General features: G+C 45.4%; 2 protein-coding genes across 2 annotated transcripts; both read right to left on the bottom strand.

Moving 5' to 3' along the window:
- Positions 1-137: 137 nt before the first annotated feature.
- On the bottom strand, positions 138-1870 carry LOC122419673 (granzyme H-like). The gene is made up of 4 exons (XM_043434433.1): positions 1758-1870; positions 1094-1229; positions 826-891; positions 138-254 (listed from the first exon to the last, which is right to left on the bottom strand). The coding sequence occupies exons 1-4, from the start codon at positions 1856-1858 to the stop codon at positions 138-140; spliced, it is 420 nt and encodes a 139-aa protein (XP_043290368.1). The 5' UTR covers positions 1859-1870.
- A 3482-nt stretch (positions 1871-5352) lies between these two features.
- LOC122419671 (mast cell protease 1A-like) lies at positions 5353-7477 on the bottom strand. The gene is made up of 5 exons (XM_043434432.1): positions 7329-7477; positions 6977-7124; positions 6380-6515; positions 5941-6198; positions 5353-5621 (listed from the first exon to the last, which is right to left on the bottom strand). Exons 1-5 carry the CDS (start codon positions 7381-7383, stop codon positions 5460-5462), a joined length of 759 nt encoding a protein of 252 aa, XP_043290367.1. The 5' UTR covers positions 7384-7477; the 3' UTR covers positions 5353-5459.
- Between the last annotated feature and the right edge of the window lie 10774 nt (positions 7478-18251).

The following is an 18251-nucleotide window of genomic DNA, read 5'->3' as shown; positions in this document are numbered from 1 at the left end:
AGAGATCCCATTTATTGTGGCCCTGTGATCCCACTGCCAATCCCTATGGGATTCTTGCTGCTTCCCCAAGACAATGGTCAGTGCAGACAAAGGTCAGTCTCAAGCTGCTGTTAGAGGTGCGTCATTGTTCTCTTTATTCAAGGCAGGAAGTGTGAGACCTGGGTGAAGACTCCTGGAGGTATCCCATTCATCTTTCCATAGGAGAAAGTACCATGGACCACTTTTTTACACACGCGGGGTCCACCGGAGTCACCCTGTGGGCAGAGAGATAAGGGCTGAGCAAGCCTCCTTGGGGTTTTGTCTTCCCTGCCGCCCGGCTGGGTGGTCTCAGTCAGGGGCCGTGGGGAAGACCCAGGCCCAGGGAGGCCTGGTCACCTCCCGGTCCTGGGGCTGCAGCCTGACTCTGACTGTTCTTAGCAGCTGGACTCAAGTCTGGCTATCTGTCAATTTTCTCCTGGAAACTCTGGTGATAAGACAGCTGTGGGATGACTGATGCTTCCTGACCCACTCGGAAAAAAAAGCAAAACACTGGATTCAAGGACCAGGCTGCCAAAGCTCTCAGCTGAGGATGAAGATACGGCCTCTGCCCTACGCATACCTCCCGGGTCTGTGTGCTTAGATGCGGGAAAACTGACCTTGAAGCCGGTCTTCGCCTTCCTTGGGTCCCCGACACAAATCTGGCTGGCCCGGCTGCAGTGCCTGGGTCAGAGGGTTTCGCACACCCGGTCCTCCTGCACCATCAGCTCTGCCTCCTGCAGGGAGGTGGCTGGAGCGCCCAGGGCCACCTGACCCAGCCGGCCAGACTGCACACTGTCCTGGCCTCACCCGGGCCTTGGCCCTGGGCAGACTAAGGGGCTTCACAGCTGACGTCTGCTTGGCCTTTCTCTCCAGCTGGTGGGAAGAGACAAGACTCTGGCTCAGCCGGTGGTCCTCTGGCCTGGATGCCATGATGAGGCTGCATGGACCCCATCTCTCACCTCTCCCCCTGAGACTGGTCAGGCGGCCACGATGGGAAGGAGGAAAGGGGCAGGAGCTCCTGGGAGGGCAATGATCTGATCTCAGGAGGGCAGGGCCAGTGGGGCGTTTTCCTTGCCTGCAGTAACATGATGTCGTTGGAGAAGTTCTTAGGATTATAGTCTGGGTGGCGGATGGCTCTCCTCACCTGGATGACCTGCTGGGTCCTCTCCTGCTGTTTGATGTTGTGGGCCCCCAGGGTAACGTTGACTGAGCTGCAAGGAGGGCAGAGCAGGGGTGTGGGGATCATGCGGTCACCGGAGATACAGCCCAGGAGCTGTGATAGGCAGCTGACACCAGGGCAGGGCAGCAGCTGAGGGGGAGTTGAGGTGACAGTCAGTCCTGGGGCTGAGTGACTCTGGGCCCTGTGCTTCTCGGTGACATGAGGGCAGGGCTCCCGGGAGCTTTCTCAGCAATATTGTGAAGTGGCTCTGAGCTTGGGTTTGGCTCTCATGCACACTCTCGTCCTTCTGTGATGCTTTATTTGGCCATTGTGGGTCAGCCCTTCTCAACCCTGTCTCTTGTTCTCACCTCCGACCCACAGACCTCAAAACTTACCTGTCCTGTTTCTAGGCTTTTCATCACCCTAGTCCTGCTCCTAAGATGGCTTGTTTGATGAGCTCTTGTGGTCCTGATTTCCAGGATCCTGGGGCGGAGGAGGGGTACCCCTGGGCTCAGCTCCTGGGGAGAGGACAGGTCCCTGTCCAGGTGTCAGGAAGGGTAGGCTGGCTACTGCCCCTCACCTCCCTCTGCAGTGAGCAGCTGTCAGAACAAAGTCCTTTTGTGTGAGGACACCGCCACACCTCTTCCAACTCTTCTCACCCAGAAACTGAATGAAAGCCATGTAGGGGCAGGAGTGGGGCTTGGCCTCGTGGCCCCCAGTGATCTCCTCTGAAAGAAAAGGCTGAAAGATGGGGAGATGGGAGAGGCTATGGTTAGAAGGGAGGTTCGGGAAGGTGGCAGTCAAGGTGGGTGAACGGTGCCCAACAGACACTAGGGGAGAGTCCCCCAGGGTCTCACTGCAGTGGGATAAGCTTTTCTGAACCCCAAACCTCAGTATTGTTCTCCGTGCCCTGATTCACACACACATATGGAGAGGCCTAAGACTGCCTTCCAGAGGGTGAAGCTCAGAAGATCATGGATGGGATCCCCGATGAGCCCTCATTCTCATGGTGTCTCCTGGACCCTCTGAGCCTCTGCTAACATCCTGATTGGTGTCATTTTCTAATAATCCACCTATGAGATTATGGAGTTGGGTTTTCTAAAATCCTCATGTCCTAGGGCATAATGCATCCCAGGATCGCACTAAACATCTGTTGACTGCACACGTCAATGGCTTCCAATTAGCTTTTGGCTGAGGTTTGGTGGGGATAGTACTGGTGGGATTTAAGACCACAGGGATTGGGGAGGACCCTGCCAAGGACACTGGTGCAGAAAAAAAAAACTGCCTGGGGCCTAGGGAAGAGTAACGACACCCAGAGAGCTTTGGGTGCTGTCATCTAGCCATTTCTGACCAATCACACCCTGGGCTCCTCTTCTGGGAAGGAGTGAAGGGTGGGGGAAACGGACAAGTTTCTCTGGTTTTTAAGTTGGGTCCGCTGACAACTCCCGTACTATGGATGGTTGGTCTGAGTTGTCCTTTCCTGGCTGGAGTGAGGAATTTTCTTACTTGTGTTTTGTAGCTTCACATCCTCCACCAAATGCACAACCCACTTTACCGGTGGTGAGAGAGAGGCTGAGCGCTACAAAGCTTTTAGTGAAAGCTTGCTTCCTACCATCCATCCTTGCTGAGTGTCTATGCAGCATCGAACGTGTAGTCTTGGTTGGGATGGGAGCTGGTTCAGACATTGGAGCTGAGCAGAAGGGCCAGGACTGAGGGAGGTTTAGTGAGATGGGCGACCCTGTCAGGAATGGGGATGGTCACTCAACTGTCCAGCCCAGGAGGCAGAAGAAAGGCCATCAGAAGCAGGAGTAGCTGCTTCTTCCAGAAGGTCTGCCCAGTCAGAGCTGCTGGGGTTTCTCCCTTCCAGACACAAAGCACAGAGGAAGGAAGGAGGGGAGGCTCAGTGACCCCACAGACCTCCCCGAGCTGTGCATCACCCCAGCTGGGTGTGAGCACGCCACGTGTGCCCATGTTCTCTGCTGTGGGAGAGGTGAGAACAGCAGTCACCACACTTGCTCTCCCACTGCAGAGTCACAAAGCAAGAGGAAGAACAGGAAAGTGGAGGCTAGGGTGCAGCCAGGGGAGGAGCTGGGTCCCCAGAGGCCTTCAGTGACTGAAGCAAGAGTGTCTTCATTTCTCCACTCTTGGGTCTTCTTTGATTCTAGGGAAAGCATGAAGAATTACCCAATAAGTGAGCTGCAGGGATAACAGAGACATGGCTCCTGTACTTGAGAAGCTCGGGGGCCGGAGGAGAGCTAGAGTCTGTGAGTAGAGAGCACGTTGTTGAGGACTATGGTGTGGGGCTCTACTTGGGGCCAAGTGTGAGGCAGAGACTGGACTTGCTTTAGGAGCAGAGAGACCTGGACTCATCCAAGTGCCCCAAACATCAACCCCATTTCCTATTTTGTCAGGGTTCTAGCCTCACATTTTTGGAGGATTTAGAATCTCCTGTTTAAATATAAGTTTTCTGTAACAAAGAGAGCCTTTCTTATCCCAAAATTCTGAACGAAAGTCCTGAACTTGATATTCACTGAACCAGAATAAAACCATCACTGGGTCCTTCGGCAATGAGGGACATGATTCGATTGTGCTGAGGTATCCAGCACCCCTCAAGCACACTTGGGGGCTGTCCCACCCGAATCAGTGTGTTTTTGATTTTCAGGAGGGGCTTCCTCTCCAGAAATGCTGGTGACTGGTGAAGGGAAAACAAATGCCAGTCATCTAATACTTACTCCCCACTAATATTCTCTGTCCCAAGTCCAGAGAGCCACCTCTCAGATGTCTCTGGGCCAGGCCATCCTAAACAAGCAGATGACCCCAACACTCTCACCAGTATGAGGACAGAAGAAAGAGGAATGGAAAGGATGGCATGAGGAGCTCTAAACAACCCAGTCCCATGTGAGTTGAAGCAAGAGCATCTTATGAATAAATAGAAAAACAGTGGAAGGAAATATGCTTAAGCATTAATGCTGATGACCTGGGGGTGGTGGAACTGCGCTTCGTTTACTTTTCTTACCCGTATGTTCTGTATTTAGTTGTCTTTCTGTGATGAATAGGCAGAGGAGCCTGGAGGGCGACAGTCCTTAGGGTCACAAAGAATTGGAAACAACTGAAGTAACTTAGCACACTTGCACATACCATGTTGAATATGTTCCATTTATGAGGAATATCTTTTGATGAATACGTGTTACTTTCTACCCAGAACCCATTGTGCAATAGTTGAAGCCCACTCTCCATTCAAATGTTCAGCAAACCACTTCTCTTAAGCCCTCTCTAAGCTGCATGTCTTAAAACTGAGGTTGCTTTTCTGAACCTTGTATCAAAACTTCAGAAACTGGTAAAAAAAAAAAAAAAATACAGGAAGAAATGTACCCAGTAACTATAGGCTATAGATACTCTGAAACTTTTGGATACCTTGAAACCAATAATTTTCTTTATAGTGAGTTTCTTTGGAGATAAATATATTTACACACAAACACAGGTGGGAATGATGAAGGTGGGGAGCCGCTGGCTCAGCCCAAGGTGGAAGAGCTCCCTGAAGGTCACTTGGGGCTGAAGGAGGATGTGCCCTCAGGACACCAGAGGCTGCACAGAACCCCGGGCCCAGGACTCCAAGGCAGGGCTGTGACAGGCACTCAAGCTGGGCCTAGGAATACTGAGGGCCTCTGAAACTCTCAGGCTTCTGAGCTCTGCCTCTCTGGGGGAACACAGGGAGGGAACACTGCATGGGATGAGCTACACCTTTGTAAATCCCCCATTTCTGTTAGGGTGGACAAGTGCCCCCCTGCCTCAACCCTCAACCTCATGTGGCTCCTTCCAAATCTGGATCCTCTTGTTTTCCCCCAGGGCACTGGGATGGGGGGAGGGGAGTAGGTGTGGACGAGGAAGAAGGCGTATGGATGAGACATGAGGGTTGTCAAGAAGAGGGTCGTGTGTTCCTGACAGGGGTCTCCTTCTCTGATGGAGCTCACGGGAAGCCTAGAGGGGAGCTGGCCCTGGGGACATGTGACCGGAGGGAGCTGGCTGTCAGTGCAGCAGGAGTTTTAATTCCAGAGTTGGAATAGGGTGGTGTCTTGGAGGCAGAAGCCAGCAACAGATCAGAACTATAAACAGGTCAGACATAGCAGGTGCTGAATGAATGTGTTTAGGTAAGTAAAGGAGGAATCCATGATTTCTGCTCCAGAGATGGAAGTTTATTAAGTTTCAGGCAGCCTAGCTTCAAACCACTTTGTCCAGTGCCTCCATCCCAGGGAAGATGGACAGATCAGTCCTTGGAGAAACCTCAGTCTTGTCCCTGAAGTTCGTACTGTTTCATTGTTTTTTGGATCCAAGGCAGAAAGCTTGAGATTCTGGTGAAGACCTGTGGAGGTGTCCCATCCTTTGTTCCATAGGACACAATGCCCTGGGCCACACCGTTACACACAAGTGGGCCCCCGGAGTCACCCTGTGGGCAGAGAGGGCAAGGACTGAGCTCACCTTCTTCAGGTCTGTTCTCCCTGCCACCCTGGGGTGGGTGGTCTCTGTTAGGGGCCCTGGCTGATATAAGGCTCTTGTTGGTCCTGAGGTTTCAGTCTGGCCCTGACAATCCCCCTCCTGCCACAGGAAGCCCCTGCCCATGTGTGACTTTGAGGCAATGTCCATCCCCCAGGGACAGCAGACAGAGACAGGACCGGAGGACAGGCTGGGGACACAGGACAGAGCTCGTTCCCATGGCCCCGAACCCAAAGACTGAGGCTCTGCATGGATAGTACTGGGGATCTCACCTGAAAGGAACCCTTCCTCTCTCCTGGGTCCCCTGCACATATCTGGGTGGTGGTTCTGTAATATTTGTAGCGAGAGGTGCATTTCTTGGCCCTTTGGACTTCAAGCTGTACCTCCTGTAGTTTATTTGGGCAGTACATATCCACGTCAAGACGCCCCCAGCCAGCCACACTGCATAGCATCCCTGGATTCACTGTATCCCAGTCCCTGGGCAGACTGATGGGGCTCACAGCGGTGGTCACTTTCGCCTTCCTCGTCAGCTGAAAGCAGAGGAAAGGCATTCTTACCTACTGATGGCCCACAGAGACTGCAGGATGGTCGTGGGCTTGCCTTCTTCATAGCCCTGGGACCACAGAAGGGGTCATACAGGAGGAGGGTCAGGAATGAGGTCATGGGGGATGCAGAACCCAGAAAGGAAGTGTCCTGAGGTCAGTGTCCCACCTGCAGTAACATGATGTCGTTGGTCACAGTCTTGTTATTATAGCGTGGATGCGGGATGGCTCTTTTCACTGCGATGATCTGCTGGGTCCTCTCCTGCTTTTTGATGTTATGTGCCCCCAGGGTGATGCTGATTGAGCTGCACAGAGAGCAGAGAGGGAAAGGGAGTCACAGGAGACACAGGCCAGGAACCTGAAGGAATGCTTGGGACAGGGCGGGACTTAGGGAGGGGAGAATTCTGGGTGATGGGCCCTGGAGCATCTCTGTGCTGTCTGCTTCCTTCAGCCTGGGCAGGGTAGTAGTTCCTGGGTCCACGGAGGGTGTTCAGTCCTCACAAGTTTGTCTGTGTCTAGGAAAATGTGAATTTTTCACACGTGCACTCTGGGCTCCAGGGTGCAACTTTGGCTTCCTTCCCTATTATGTTGGATCAGACCCTCTCTCCATGCGTCAGTGGCATTGACCTGTCCCTCTCTTGCCAAAACTCACCTGTCCTCCAAAGAGCTTCTTACCTTACCTGCTGGCCTAGGTCTGCAGCCCCTGAGAAGAGGGTTCCCTGGGAGGGCTCAACAGAGGGATGGGGACTCGGGCACGGCTCCTCACCTTCCCAGGCAGTGAGCTGCAGTCAGCACGAAGTCCTCACGCACGAGGAAACCCCCACAGAACAGAATGTTCTCTGCAGTGTGTATTTGAAGATATGCCATGTAGGGACGGGAGTGAGGCTTGGCCTCATGGCCCCCGATGATTTTCCCTGAAAGAAAGACACCAGCCTACCCACTGTGCTCATGGAGCCAAGGCTGGGGAGGGGAGATGGGTCCATATTTGCTCGTCTTTGACCTGAGTTAGAAAAGTTGCTGAAGATGGGCCAGAACGAGGGTGTGCATGAGTGTAGCATCTGAGCAGGTCTGTCCATGTGGAGAGGGACTGGGCCTCTGAGGGTGGGACCATTACTTACCTGCCTCCCCAGTGGGGGACAGAAGAAGGGCCGCCAGGAGCAGGAGCAGGACCATCTCTGCAGGAAAGCTGCCCAGATCTGAGTGGCTGATACTTCCCTCTGGTCTTTTAACCAGTGTCTCCTCCCTGTGTTGTGGCTTTTCTCATTTGAGATTTCTCTGAAAGCTCACACCTCTGTCTGCTTAGGTCCTGGGGTCTGAGTGGAGTGTGTACTCTGTGGTAACTACAGAAGCTCCCGTCAGCTCTTGGCTTAGTTCCATCACTCAGCAGGAAGCAAGAAAATTACTACAAGTAGAAGTAGTGAGATGTTGTATCAACAAATACCAGATCTTTGAGCCCCAGCATTCTGGGTCCCATGATGAGAGATTCATGACATAGAAGTCTTCATTTCTGTGGTTCTCTTTCATCACCAGGGTGATTGTGTATTGAGGCCTCTTTGTATGAGAAATTTGGAGATAAGCTCTCTCACTTCTGGTGGAGGAGACGAAACCGTCAGGGTCAAACAAGGATGGTGAGAACCATGATGTGAGATATACAGGACGGTGTGTAAGAGTGATGCTGAAGAGTTATTAAACAGTTATTAAAGATTGAGTTTTTTTTTTTTTAAACAGCAACATTGTTTTCCCCATGAACCTGCATGTTGCTCAGGATACAGTGTGGATAGCACTCCTCTACTCCTCTTGGTATCAGGGAGGTTTGAAGCCTGGATGCTGAATTACTTGATGTCTCACTCACACATGCCCAGTGGATGGTGCTGGCTGCTCACTGGGCATGTTGGTTGCTCTCCATGAGGCACCTCAAGTCACCTCTGTTTCTGGGATTGTCATTCTCCCTCACACACGACATGTTGTTGTCTTTCTCCCAAATAAGCATCTGCCTAGAAATAAGCCAGGCACAAGTTGGGCTCTTTTAATTACCTAAATTTTGATATCCTATTCTACCATATCCCTCTGTTTGAGGCAATCAAGAGCTCCCAGCAGATTAAAAAGGAAGGGCCCTAGATTTCATCTCCCAGCAGGGGTCTTGCAGTCAAGGAAGAAGAGCCTGTGGGATGGGAGTTCCACGTGAAGTGAGAATGGATGCCAGGGAGGCAAAGCAGAATTCCCCCACCACTACCCAGAGAGTGGCCTTCTGATGTCCCCATACAATTTGCTAACCAAATTATCCCGGTCATGTCCCAATAATGGAAAAGGTGGAGAGAGTCATATAATTGAAAACATCATGGGGCCTAAACACCTTGAGCTCAAGTCTCTTCTAAAGCAATGAAACCTTTGATTAAGAAACAAAGCCCACTGCTAATATGGATTCTGGCAAGGGAGCACAGTAAACCAGGGCATGGATGGTGTCCAAGCCAAGCCCACATGGGGTGAGAATGTGTCCACACCTGGCCTCTCTCCTGTGTGGACACACGTCTCACCCTACACCCTGCGTTGGACATCCTGGATCAGGTAACAGAATACATGTGAGGCAGAGATTCAATGTCCACGTGAGGTAAGGAGGGTGTTCACACAAGGGATGGGTAGTTTCTGATCAAGGGGGATTTATAGGCCTTCTCGGGGGTCTGGGCAATCAGGTAGGGTATATCAGAGCAGGACAAATAGGGTGAGGTGGGCATTGATAGGAAGGGGCTACCTAATGTGCGTCACCAGATCCTGGGGTGTGGGGATCAGGGGATGCACTTGGGGATGATGGGTGAGAGATCGCTTATATATATCTCTGCAAATGCTAATCAGATAAGTCAACTTATTAAGGCTACTGAGCTAGGTTTTTCACTGAGGATTAGATGATAATTGTGGCATCAGTGTTAATTTCCTGGGTCTGAAGGTTGGATGGTGGCTACATATGTCCTTGTTTGTAGGAATTACATTCTATAGTATTTGAGAAGCAATGGAGTGCTGTTTCAGTAACTTATACTAGCAAACGGTTCTGGAGAAGAAAATTTTTGCATTGCAATTGCAACTTGTCTATGAGCTTGAGATTGTTTCCAATTTAAAAGGAAATCTGTAACTTTCATATATATTATAATGATCTGTTTTGAGATATAATTGAAAAGAAAATCTGTTACAGTATGGGTCTTCTCGGGGGTCTGGGCAATCAGGTGGGATTTATCAGAGCAGGACAAATAGGGTGAGGTGGGCATACCTCAAATATAGGTATGAGGCTGAGGAAAAACTTAAGCAGAATTGTGAAAAACCTATTCACGCAAAATGTTAAACTGCTTCTGAAAAGCACAAGAAGAGTCTTCAGAAGCAGCAAGATATTCTTAGTTCTTGAATACAATGGATCTACACCAAAAATGTACTGATTCTCCCAAGTTAATATATGAATATGATTATAAAAATAACATATAAATGTGATTTTTTTAAGAAACCTATTGAATTTTTTCTCTTAGTGTTCCACAAGTTCTAGACAATTTCTAAAATTTATGTGGAAAATAAACATGAAAGAATCACTAGGGAAATTTTGTCCAAATGAAAAACGTATAATAAGGGAGAAGGTTAGCCTATTAGAGCTAAAAACTATGAACGTTCTTTCTGGAACACAGTGTGATTTACTCTCTGTTCTTCTGCCCTGCTTTTCTGCTCTATAGTGTTATATACCATTTTGGCTTCTTTATTGGCTTTCTGTTATATATCTATGATTATTTTAGCTGTTACAGTGAAGCATATGCCTTCAGCTTCCCCTGTGGCTCAGATGGTAAAGAATCTGCCTGTAATGCTGGAGACCTGGGTTTGACCCCTGGGTTGGGAAGATCCCCTGGGGAAGGGAATGGCTACCCACTCCAGTATTCTTGCCTGGGAAATCCCATGGACAGAGGAGCCTGGCAGCTACAGTCTATGGGGCTGCAAAGAATCAGACAGGACTGAGCAACTAATACTTCCACTTTTTTTTTCACTCAAATGTGAACCTCGTAATGGTATATTTTCACTTGTCTTCCTTCTCACATTTTGAGTTATCTTTGTCATACATTTCACCACTATATGCCTTAAATACTATTTTGCCTTAAATAGTCAATAATTGATGTAAGAAATTGATATAAATTCTTTTCCATTTAGTCACTTTAAAAAAATTAAAGTATAGTAACTCACAGTATTTGTTTCTGGTGTACAGTATAGTATTCCATATTTTTATAGTTTATACTCCATACAAAGTTATTATATAGTGTTGACTACATGCCCAGTGCTGTACATTAAATCCATGTATCTTATTTATTTTATACCTACTGGTTTGTAGCTCTTAATCCTCTTCGACTATCTTGCCTCTGTCACCACCCACTCCCCTCTGGTAACCACTAATTTGTTCTCTGTATCTATGAGTCTGTTTCTATTTTGTTACATTTGTTTAACTCTTTTATATTTTAGATTCCACATATAAGTGAAAATGTATAGTAGTTAGACTTCTCTGTGTGATTTCACTAAACTTAATACTTTCCAGGTCCATTCATGTTATTTCAAAATGGAGAAATTTCATTTTCTTATGGCTGAGTATATATTATTGTGTGTATATATATGCCACCCCCTCTCTATCCATTCATCTGTTAATGGATTGCTGACCTTGATTCCATAGCTTGGCTTTTGTAAATAATGCTTCTTTGAACATTGGGGTGCATATATTAATGACTTATTGAATTAGCGCTTTTGTTTACTTTGGATATATACCCAGGTGTGGAATTGTTGAATCGTATGGTAATTCTGACTCAGACGGTAAAGCGTCTGTCTGCAATGATGGAGACGCGGGTTTGATCCCTGGGTCGGGAAGATACACTGGAGAAGGAAATGGCAACCCACTCCAGTACTCTTGCCTGGAAAATCCCATAGACAGCTGAGTCTGGTCAGCTACAGTCCGTGGGGTTGCAAAGAGTTGGACATGACTGAGCGACTTTACTTTACTTTATGGTAATTCTATTTTTAAGTACTTGAGGAACTTTGGTACTGTTTTCTCTAGAGGCTGGACTAATTTATATTCCTAACAACAGTATACTGGCTTTTTCTTTTCAACGCATCCTGTTAACACTTGTCATTTGTTGTCTTTTTGACAGCAGTTCTTCTAAGATGTGTGAGGTAATATTGTGATTTTGATGTGCATTTATTAGGTTGGTGCAAAAGTAATTGCGGGTTTTGCATTTTGCTGTTTGATATTGGAATGCATTCTTTAATATGGTTATGTCATACGTCATTTTAATGCACATTCCTTGCTTTATGTTTTTTTGCTAATGAGTTGTTACTTGCTATTGTTTTATTTTTATTTGAGACTAGGAAAATGATGTTACACAAAAAGCACATTGATCGATTTTCTTATTCCAGTTCAAAATGGATTGTAAAGCAGCAAAGACAACCTGCAACATCAACCACGCAATTGGCCCAGGACTGCCAATGAACATACAGTGCAGTAGTGGTTCAAGAAGCCTTGCAAAGGAGATGAGAGCCTTAAAGATGAGGGGCGCAGTGGATGGCCATTGGAAGTTGACAAATACCAAGTGAGAACATCATCAAAGCTGATCCTCTTACAACAACACGAGAAGTCGCTGTGAACTCAGCATTGACCATTCTATGGTCGTTTGGCCTTTGGAGCGAAGTGAAAAGGTGAAAAAGCTCGATGAGTGGGTGCCTCATGAGCTGATCTCAAATCAAAAAGATCATCATTTTGAAGTGTCATCTTCTCTTACTCTACGCAACAACAATGAACCATTTCTAGATAGGATTGTGACATGTGACAAAACGTGGGTTTTATATGACAGTGGCAATCACCAGCTCAGTGGTGGGACCGAGAAGAAGCTCAAAAGCACTTCCCAAAGCCAAACTTGCACCAAAAAAGGGGTCATACTCACTGTTTGGTAGTCTGCAGCCTATCTGATCCACTATAGCTTTCTGAATCCAAGTGAAACCATTATGTCTGAGAAGTATGTTCAGCAAATAGATGAGCTGCACCAAAAACTGTGATGCCTGCAGCCAGCACTGGTCAACAGAATGTGCCCAGTTCTTCTGCATGACAATGCCCGATCACACATCGCACAACCACCTCTTCCAATGTTGAATGAATAGGGCTGCAAAGTGTTGCCTCATCCAATATTTTCACCTGACCTCTTGCTAACTGATTACCACTTCTTCAAGCATCTCGACAACTTTTTGCAGAGAAAGCACTTCCACAACCAGCAGGAGGTAGAAAATACTTTCTGAGAGTTGGTCAAATCTAGAACATGGATTTTTACTTTACAGAAATAAATAAACTTATTTCTTGTTGGCAAAAATGTGTTGATAGTAATGGTTCCTATTTTGGTTAGTAAAGAAGTGTTTGAGACTAGTTATAATGATTTAAAATTCAGTTTGAAGTTGCAATTATTTTTTTTGCCAACCTAATACCTCATAATGGGTGATGTTGAACATCTTTCTAAAGAATAGCAAGGAGAAATAAGAAAGCCTTCCTCAGCGATCAATGCAAAGAAATAGAGGAAAACAATAGAATGGGAAAGACTAGAGATCTCGCCAAGAAAATTAGAGATACCAAGGGAACATTTCATGCAAAGATGGGCTCAATAAAGGACAGAATTGGTAGGGACCTAACAGATGCAGAAGATATTAAGAAGAGGTGGCAAGAATACACAGAAGAGCTGTACAAAAAAAGATCTTCATGACCCAGATAATCATGGTGGTGTGATCACTCACCAGAGCCAGACATCCTGGAATGTGAAGTCAAGTGGGCCTTAGGAAGCATCACTAGTGGAGGTGATGGAATTCAAGTTGAGCTATTTCAAATCCTGAAAGATGACGCTGTGAAAGTGCTGCACTCAATATGCCAGCAAATTTGGAAAACTCAGCAGTGGCCACAGGACTGGAAAAGGTCAGTTTTCATTCCAATCCCAAAGAAAGGCAATGCCAAAGAATGCTCAAACTACCGCACAATTGCACTCATCTCACACACTGGTAAAATAATGCTCTAAATTCTCCAAGCCAGGCTTCAGTAATACATGAACTGTGAACTTCCAAATGTTTTAGCTGGTTTTAGAAAAGGCAGAGGAACCAGAGATCAAATTGCCAACAATCACTGGATCATCAAAAAAGCAAGAGAGTTCCAGAAAAACATCTATTTCTGTTTTATTGACTATGCCAAAGCCTTTGACTGTGTGGATCACAGTAAACTGTGGAAAATTCTGAAAGAGATGGGAATACTAGGCCACCTGACCTGCCTCCTGAGAAGCCTGTATGCAGGTCAGGAAGCAACAGTTACAACTGGACATGGAACAACAGACTGGTTCCAAATAGGAAAAGGAATACGTCAAGGCTGTATATTGTCACTCTGCCTATTTAACTTATATGCAGGGTACATCATGAGAAACGCTGGGCTGGAGGAAGCACAAGCTGGAACCAAGATTGCCGGGAGAAATATCAATAAACTCAGATATGCAGATAACACCACCCTTATGGCAGAAAGTGGGGAAGAACTAAAGAGCCTCTTGATGAAAGTGAAAGAGGAGAGTGAAAAAGTTGGCTTAAAGCTCAACATTCAGAAAACTAAGATCATGGCATCCGGTCCCATCACTTCATGGCAAATAGATTGGGAAACAGTGGACATAGTGTCAGACTTTATTTTTCTGGGCTCCAAAATCACTGCAGATGGTGATTGCAGCCATGAAATTAAAAGACACTTGCTCCTGGGGAGGAAAGTTATGACCAACCTAGACAGCATATTAAAAAGCAGAAACATTACTTTGCCAACAAATGTCCATCTAGTCAAGGTTATGGTTTTTCCAGTGGTCATGTATGGATGAAGGAGTTGGACTATAAAGAAAGCTGAGTGCTGATGAATTGATGCTTTTGACCTCTGGTGTTGGAGAAGACTCTTGAGAGTCCCTTGGACTGCAAGGAGATCCAACCAGTCCATCCTAAAGGAGATTCAGTCCTGGGTATTATTTGGAGCGACTGATGTTGAAGCTGAAACTCCAATACTTTGGCCACCTGATGAGAAGAGCTGACTCCTTGGAAAAGACCCTGATGCTGGGAAAGATTGAGGGCAGGAGGAGATGGGGATGACAGAGGATGAGATAGTTGGATGGCATCACCGACTTGATAGACATGGGTTTGGGTGGACTCTGGGAGTTGGTGATGGACAGGGAGGCCTGGCATGCTTCGGTTCATGGGGTCACAAAGACTCGGACACGACTTAGTGGCTGAACTGAACTGAACATCTTTTCATGTACCTGTTGGCCATCTTCATGTTTTCTTTGGAAGAATGTCTATTCAGATGCTCTACCCATTTAAAAAGTTGCTTTTATTTAAATATAGGTGACTTACATGCTGTGTTAATTTCTGCTGTACAGAAAAGTGATTCAGTTATTCATACACATCCTTTTTCATACCCTTTTCCATTATGGTTTATCACAGGGTACTGAATATAATTCCCTATGCTCTGACTATTTTTCAGTTGGGTTATTTTCTTTTTTATATTGAGTTGTATGAGTTCTTTATATATTTTAAATATTAGCCACTTATGAGACGTATCATTTGCAAATACTTTTTCCTATTTAGCAATTTTCTCTTTTGTTAATGATTTCCTTTGCTGTGCAAAAGCTTTGAAGTTTGATTAGGTCCCATTTGCTTTTTTTTGCTTGTTTCCCTTGCCTGAGGAGAAATAGCCAAAAAACTATTGCTAAGACCTGACCAAAGAGTGTACTGCTTGTGTTTTCTTCTAAGAATTTAATTGTTTCTGGTTGTTTATAAATTTATCTTTGTGTATGATGTGAGAAAATGTTCTAATTTTATTCCTTTATGTGTAGCTGTCCTGTATTGCCAAAATGACTTATCAAAGAGACTGTCTTTCCTCTATTATATGTATCTTGCTTCCTTTGTGATATAAATTGACCTTATATATGTGGGTTCATTTCTCGGCCCTCCGTTCTGTTCCATTGATCTATGTGTCTGTTTTTGTGCCAGTTTCATGCCATTTTGATTACAGTAGCTTTATAGTGTAGTCTGAATTGAGGGAGGATGATGAAAAGAAGTGAAAGTGCTAGCCGCTCAGTTATGTCTGCCTCTTTGCAACCCCATGGATGGTAGCCCGCCAGGCTTCTCTGTCCCTGGAATTTTCCAGTCAAGAATACTGGAGGGATAGCCATTCCATTCTCCAGGGGAGCTTCTTGACCTAAGGATAGAACCCCTGACTCTTGCACTGTAGGCAGATCTTTACCATTTGAGCCACCAGGGAAGCCTCAGGAAGCATGACATCCCCATCTTTACTCTTCTTCCTCAACATTGCTTTGGCTATATGGGATCTTTTGTTGTTCCAGATGAATTATTTGTGGGACTTTTCGTTCTAGTTCTGAAAAATGTCATGGGTGTTTTTATACAGATTGCCTTAACTGTAGGTTGCTTTGAGTAGTTTGCTCATTTTAGTAATAATAGTTTTCTCAATCTCTGAACGTGCAATATCTTTCCATTTATTGGTATTGTCTTCAAATTCCTTCAATCAGTGCTTTACAGATTTTAGAGTATAATACCTTCATGGGTAAATTTATTCATAGTTATTCTATAAACTTTGATTGGATTGTAAGTGGTATTTTTTTCTTTTTCTGAGAGTTCACTACTAGTGTATATACAAATTAAAACAATAGATTTCCATATATTAACCTTGTATCTTGAAACTATTGACTTTATTTATTCTATCATTTTTTTGGTAGAGATATTCAAGTTTTCTATATATAATATTGTGTCATCTGGAAATAGTGACTGTTTTTTTCTTTCATTCCAAATGGATGCCTTTTATTTCTTTTTCTTGTCTGATTGCTGTGACTAGGACTTCCAACACTATGTTTAATAGAAATGGTGAGTGGCAGCATTTCTGCTTTGTTCCTAATCTTAGGGGAAAAGCTTTCAGCTTTTCACTGATGAATGTGATGTAAGTGGTGGGTCTGTCATGGAAAGTGAAAGTGTTAGTCATTCAGTCACGTCCAACTCTTTGGAACCCCATGAACTGTAGCCCACTGGGCTCCTTTGTCCATGGGATTCTCCAGGCAAGAATACTGGAGTGGTAACCATTCCCTTCTCCAGAGGATCTTCCTGACCCAGGGATTGAACCTGGGTCTCCTGCACTGCAGGCAGATGTTTAATGTCTCAGCCACAAGGGAAGCCCAGTGTGGATCTGTCATAAACAACCTGTATTTTGCTGAGATATGTTTCCTCTATGCCATTTTTGTTGAGAGTTTTTATCCTGAATGGGCTCAGACAGTAGTACTGTATTGTGCCCACTGTACAATCACAATGCCCAGCAGTTAGTAGGTGATCCACCGGCATTTGTATTGATAAATGAAAAATGTGCTTTTCAGTCCTACTAAGGACAGGAGCCCTTTCTAACTCAGAAGGCCCCAGTTGACCAGCAGGGAATCTTGGCCCAGAGACCAACTATGACTAAAGGGACAGGATGAAAGGTACCCTTTCAAACTAACCAAACTAATCACTTGGATCACAGACTTGTTTAACTCAATGAAACTATGAGCCATGCCATGTAGGGCCACCCAAGACAGGTGGGTCATGGTGCAGAGTTCTGAAAAAACATGATCCACTGGAGAAGGGAATGGCAAATCACTTCAGTATTCTTGCTGTGAGAACCCCATGAACAGTATGAAAAGGCAAAAAGATATGATACTGAAAGATGAACTCCCCAGATCAGCTGGTGCCCAATATGTTATTGGAGAAGAGAAGAGAAATAGCTCCAGAAAGACTGAAGAGGTTGAGCCAAAGTGAAAACAATGCCCAGTATGGCTGTGACTTGTGATGGAAGTAAAGTCTGATGCTGTAAAGAATATCGCATAGGAACCTGGAATGTTCGGCCCATGAATCAAGGTACATTGGAAGTGGTCAAACAGGAGATGGCAAGAGTGATCATCAACATTTTAGGAATCAGTGAACTAAAATGGACCAAATGGGCAAATTTAATTTAAATGACCATTAAATCTACTCCTGTGGGCAAGAATCCCTTAGAAGAAATGGAGTAGTCCTCATAGTCAACAAAAGAATCCAAAATGCAGTACTTCAGTTCAATCTCAAAAATAACAGAATTATGTCTGTTTGTTTCCAAGGCAAACCATTCAATATCACAGAAATCCAAGTCTATGCCCCAGCCACTAATGCCAAAGTAGCTGAAGTTGAATGGTTCTATGAAGACCTACAAGACCTTCTGGAACTAACACCAAAAAAAAAAAAAAGATATTCTTTTTATCATGGGGACAGGAACGCAAAGTAGGAAGTCAAGAGATACTTGGAGTAACAGGGAAGTTTGACCTTAGATTACAAAATGAAGCAGGGCAAAGGCTAACAGAATTTTGTCAAGAGAACACAGTGGTCCCAGCAAGTATCCTCTTCCAACAACATAAGAGATGGCTCTACACATGGATGTCACCAGATGGTCAATGATGAAATCAGACTGATTATATTCTTTGTAGCTGAAGATGACAAGCTCTATACAGTCAGCAAAAACAAGACCAGGAGCTGACTGTGGCTCAGATCATGAACTCCTTATTGCAAAATTCAGACTTAAGTTGAACAAAGTAGGGAAAACCACTAGGTCATTCACGTATGATCTAAATCAAATCTGTTAAGATTTTACAGTGGAAGTGACAAGTAGATTCAAGGGATTGGATATGATAGATAGAATGCCTGAAGAACTATGGATGGAGGTTCATAACATTGTACAGGAGGTGGTGATCAAAACCAACCCCAAGAAGAAGAAATGCAAAAAGGCAAAATGGGTGTCTGAGGAGGCCTTACAAATAGCTGAGGAAAGAAGAGAAGCAAAAGGCAAAGGAGAAAAGGAAAGATACATCCATCTGAATGCAGAGTTCCAAAGAATAGCAAGGAGAGATAAGAAAGCCTTCCTCAGTGATCAATGCAAAGAAATAGAGGAAAACAATAGAATGGGAAGACTAGAGATCTCT

This window comes from Cervus canadensis, chromosome 17 (assembly GCF_019320065.1).
Source record: "Cervus canadensis isolate Bull #8, Minnesota chromosome 17, ASM1932006v1, whole genome shotgun sequence".
In the NCBI taxonomy this organism is placed as follows: Eukaryota; Metazoa; Chordata; class Mammalia; order Artiodactyla; family Cervidae; genus Cervus; species Cervus canadensis.
This window is presented reverse-complemented; position numbering and strand designations above follow the sequence as displayed.

Coding starts and splice junctions, on each gene's coding strand:
- LOC122419673 (XM_043434433.1), bottom strand. CDS start 1,858: ATGGCTTTCATTCAGTTTCTGGGTGAGAAGAGTTGGAAGAGGTGTGGC. Junction 1,230..1,757: donor GCTGCTCACTGCAGAGGGAG/GTGAGGGGCAGT, acceptor CCCTCCTTGCAG/CTCAGTCAACGTTACCCTGG. Junction 255..825: donor TGCCCAGGGCCAAGGCCCGG/GTGAGGCCAGGA, acceptor CTCTGCCCACAG/GGTGACTCCGGTGGACCCCG.
- LOC122419671 (XM_043434432.1), bottom strand. CDS start 7,383: ATGGTCCTGCTCCTGCTCCTGGCGGCCCTTCTTCTGTCCCCCACTGGG. Junction 6,516..6,976: donor GCAGCTCACTGCCTGGGAAG/GTGAGGAGCCGT, acceptor CTCTCTGTGCAG/CTCAATCAGCATCACCCTGG. Junction 5,622..5,940: donor AGAGGAAGGGTTCCTTTCAG/GTGAGATCCCCA, acceptor CTCTGCCCACAG/GGTGACTCCGGGGGCCCACT.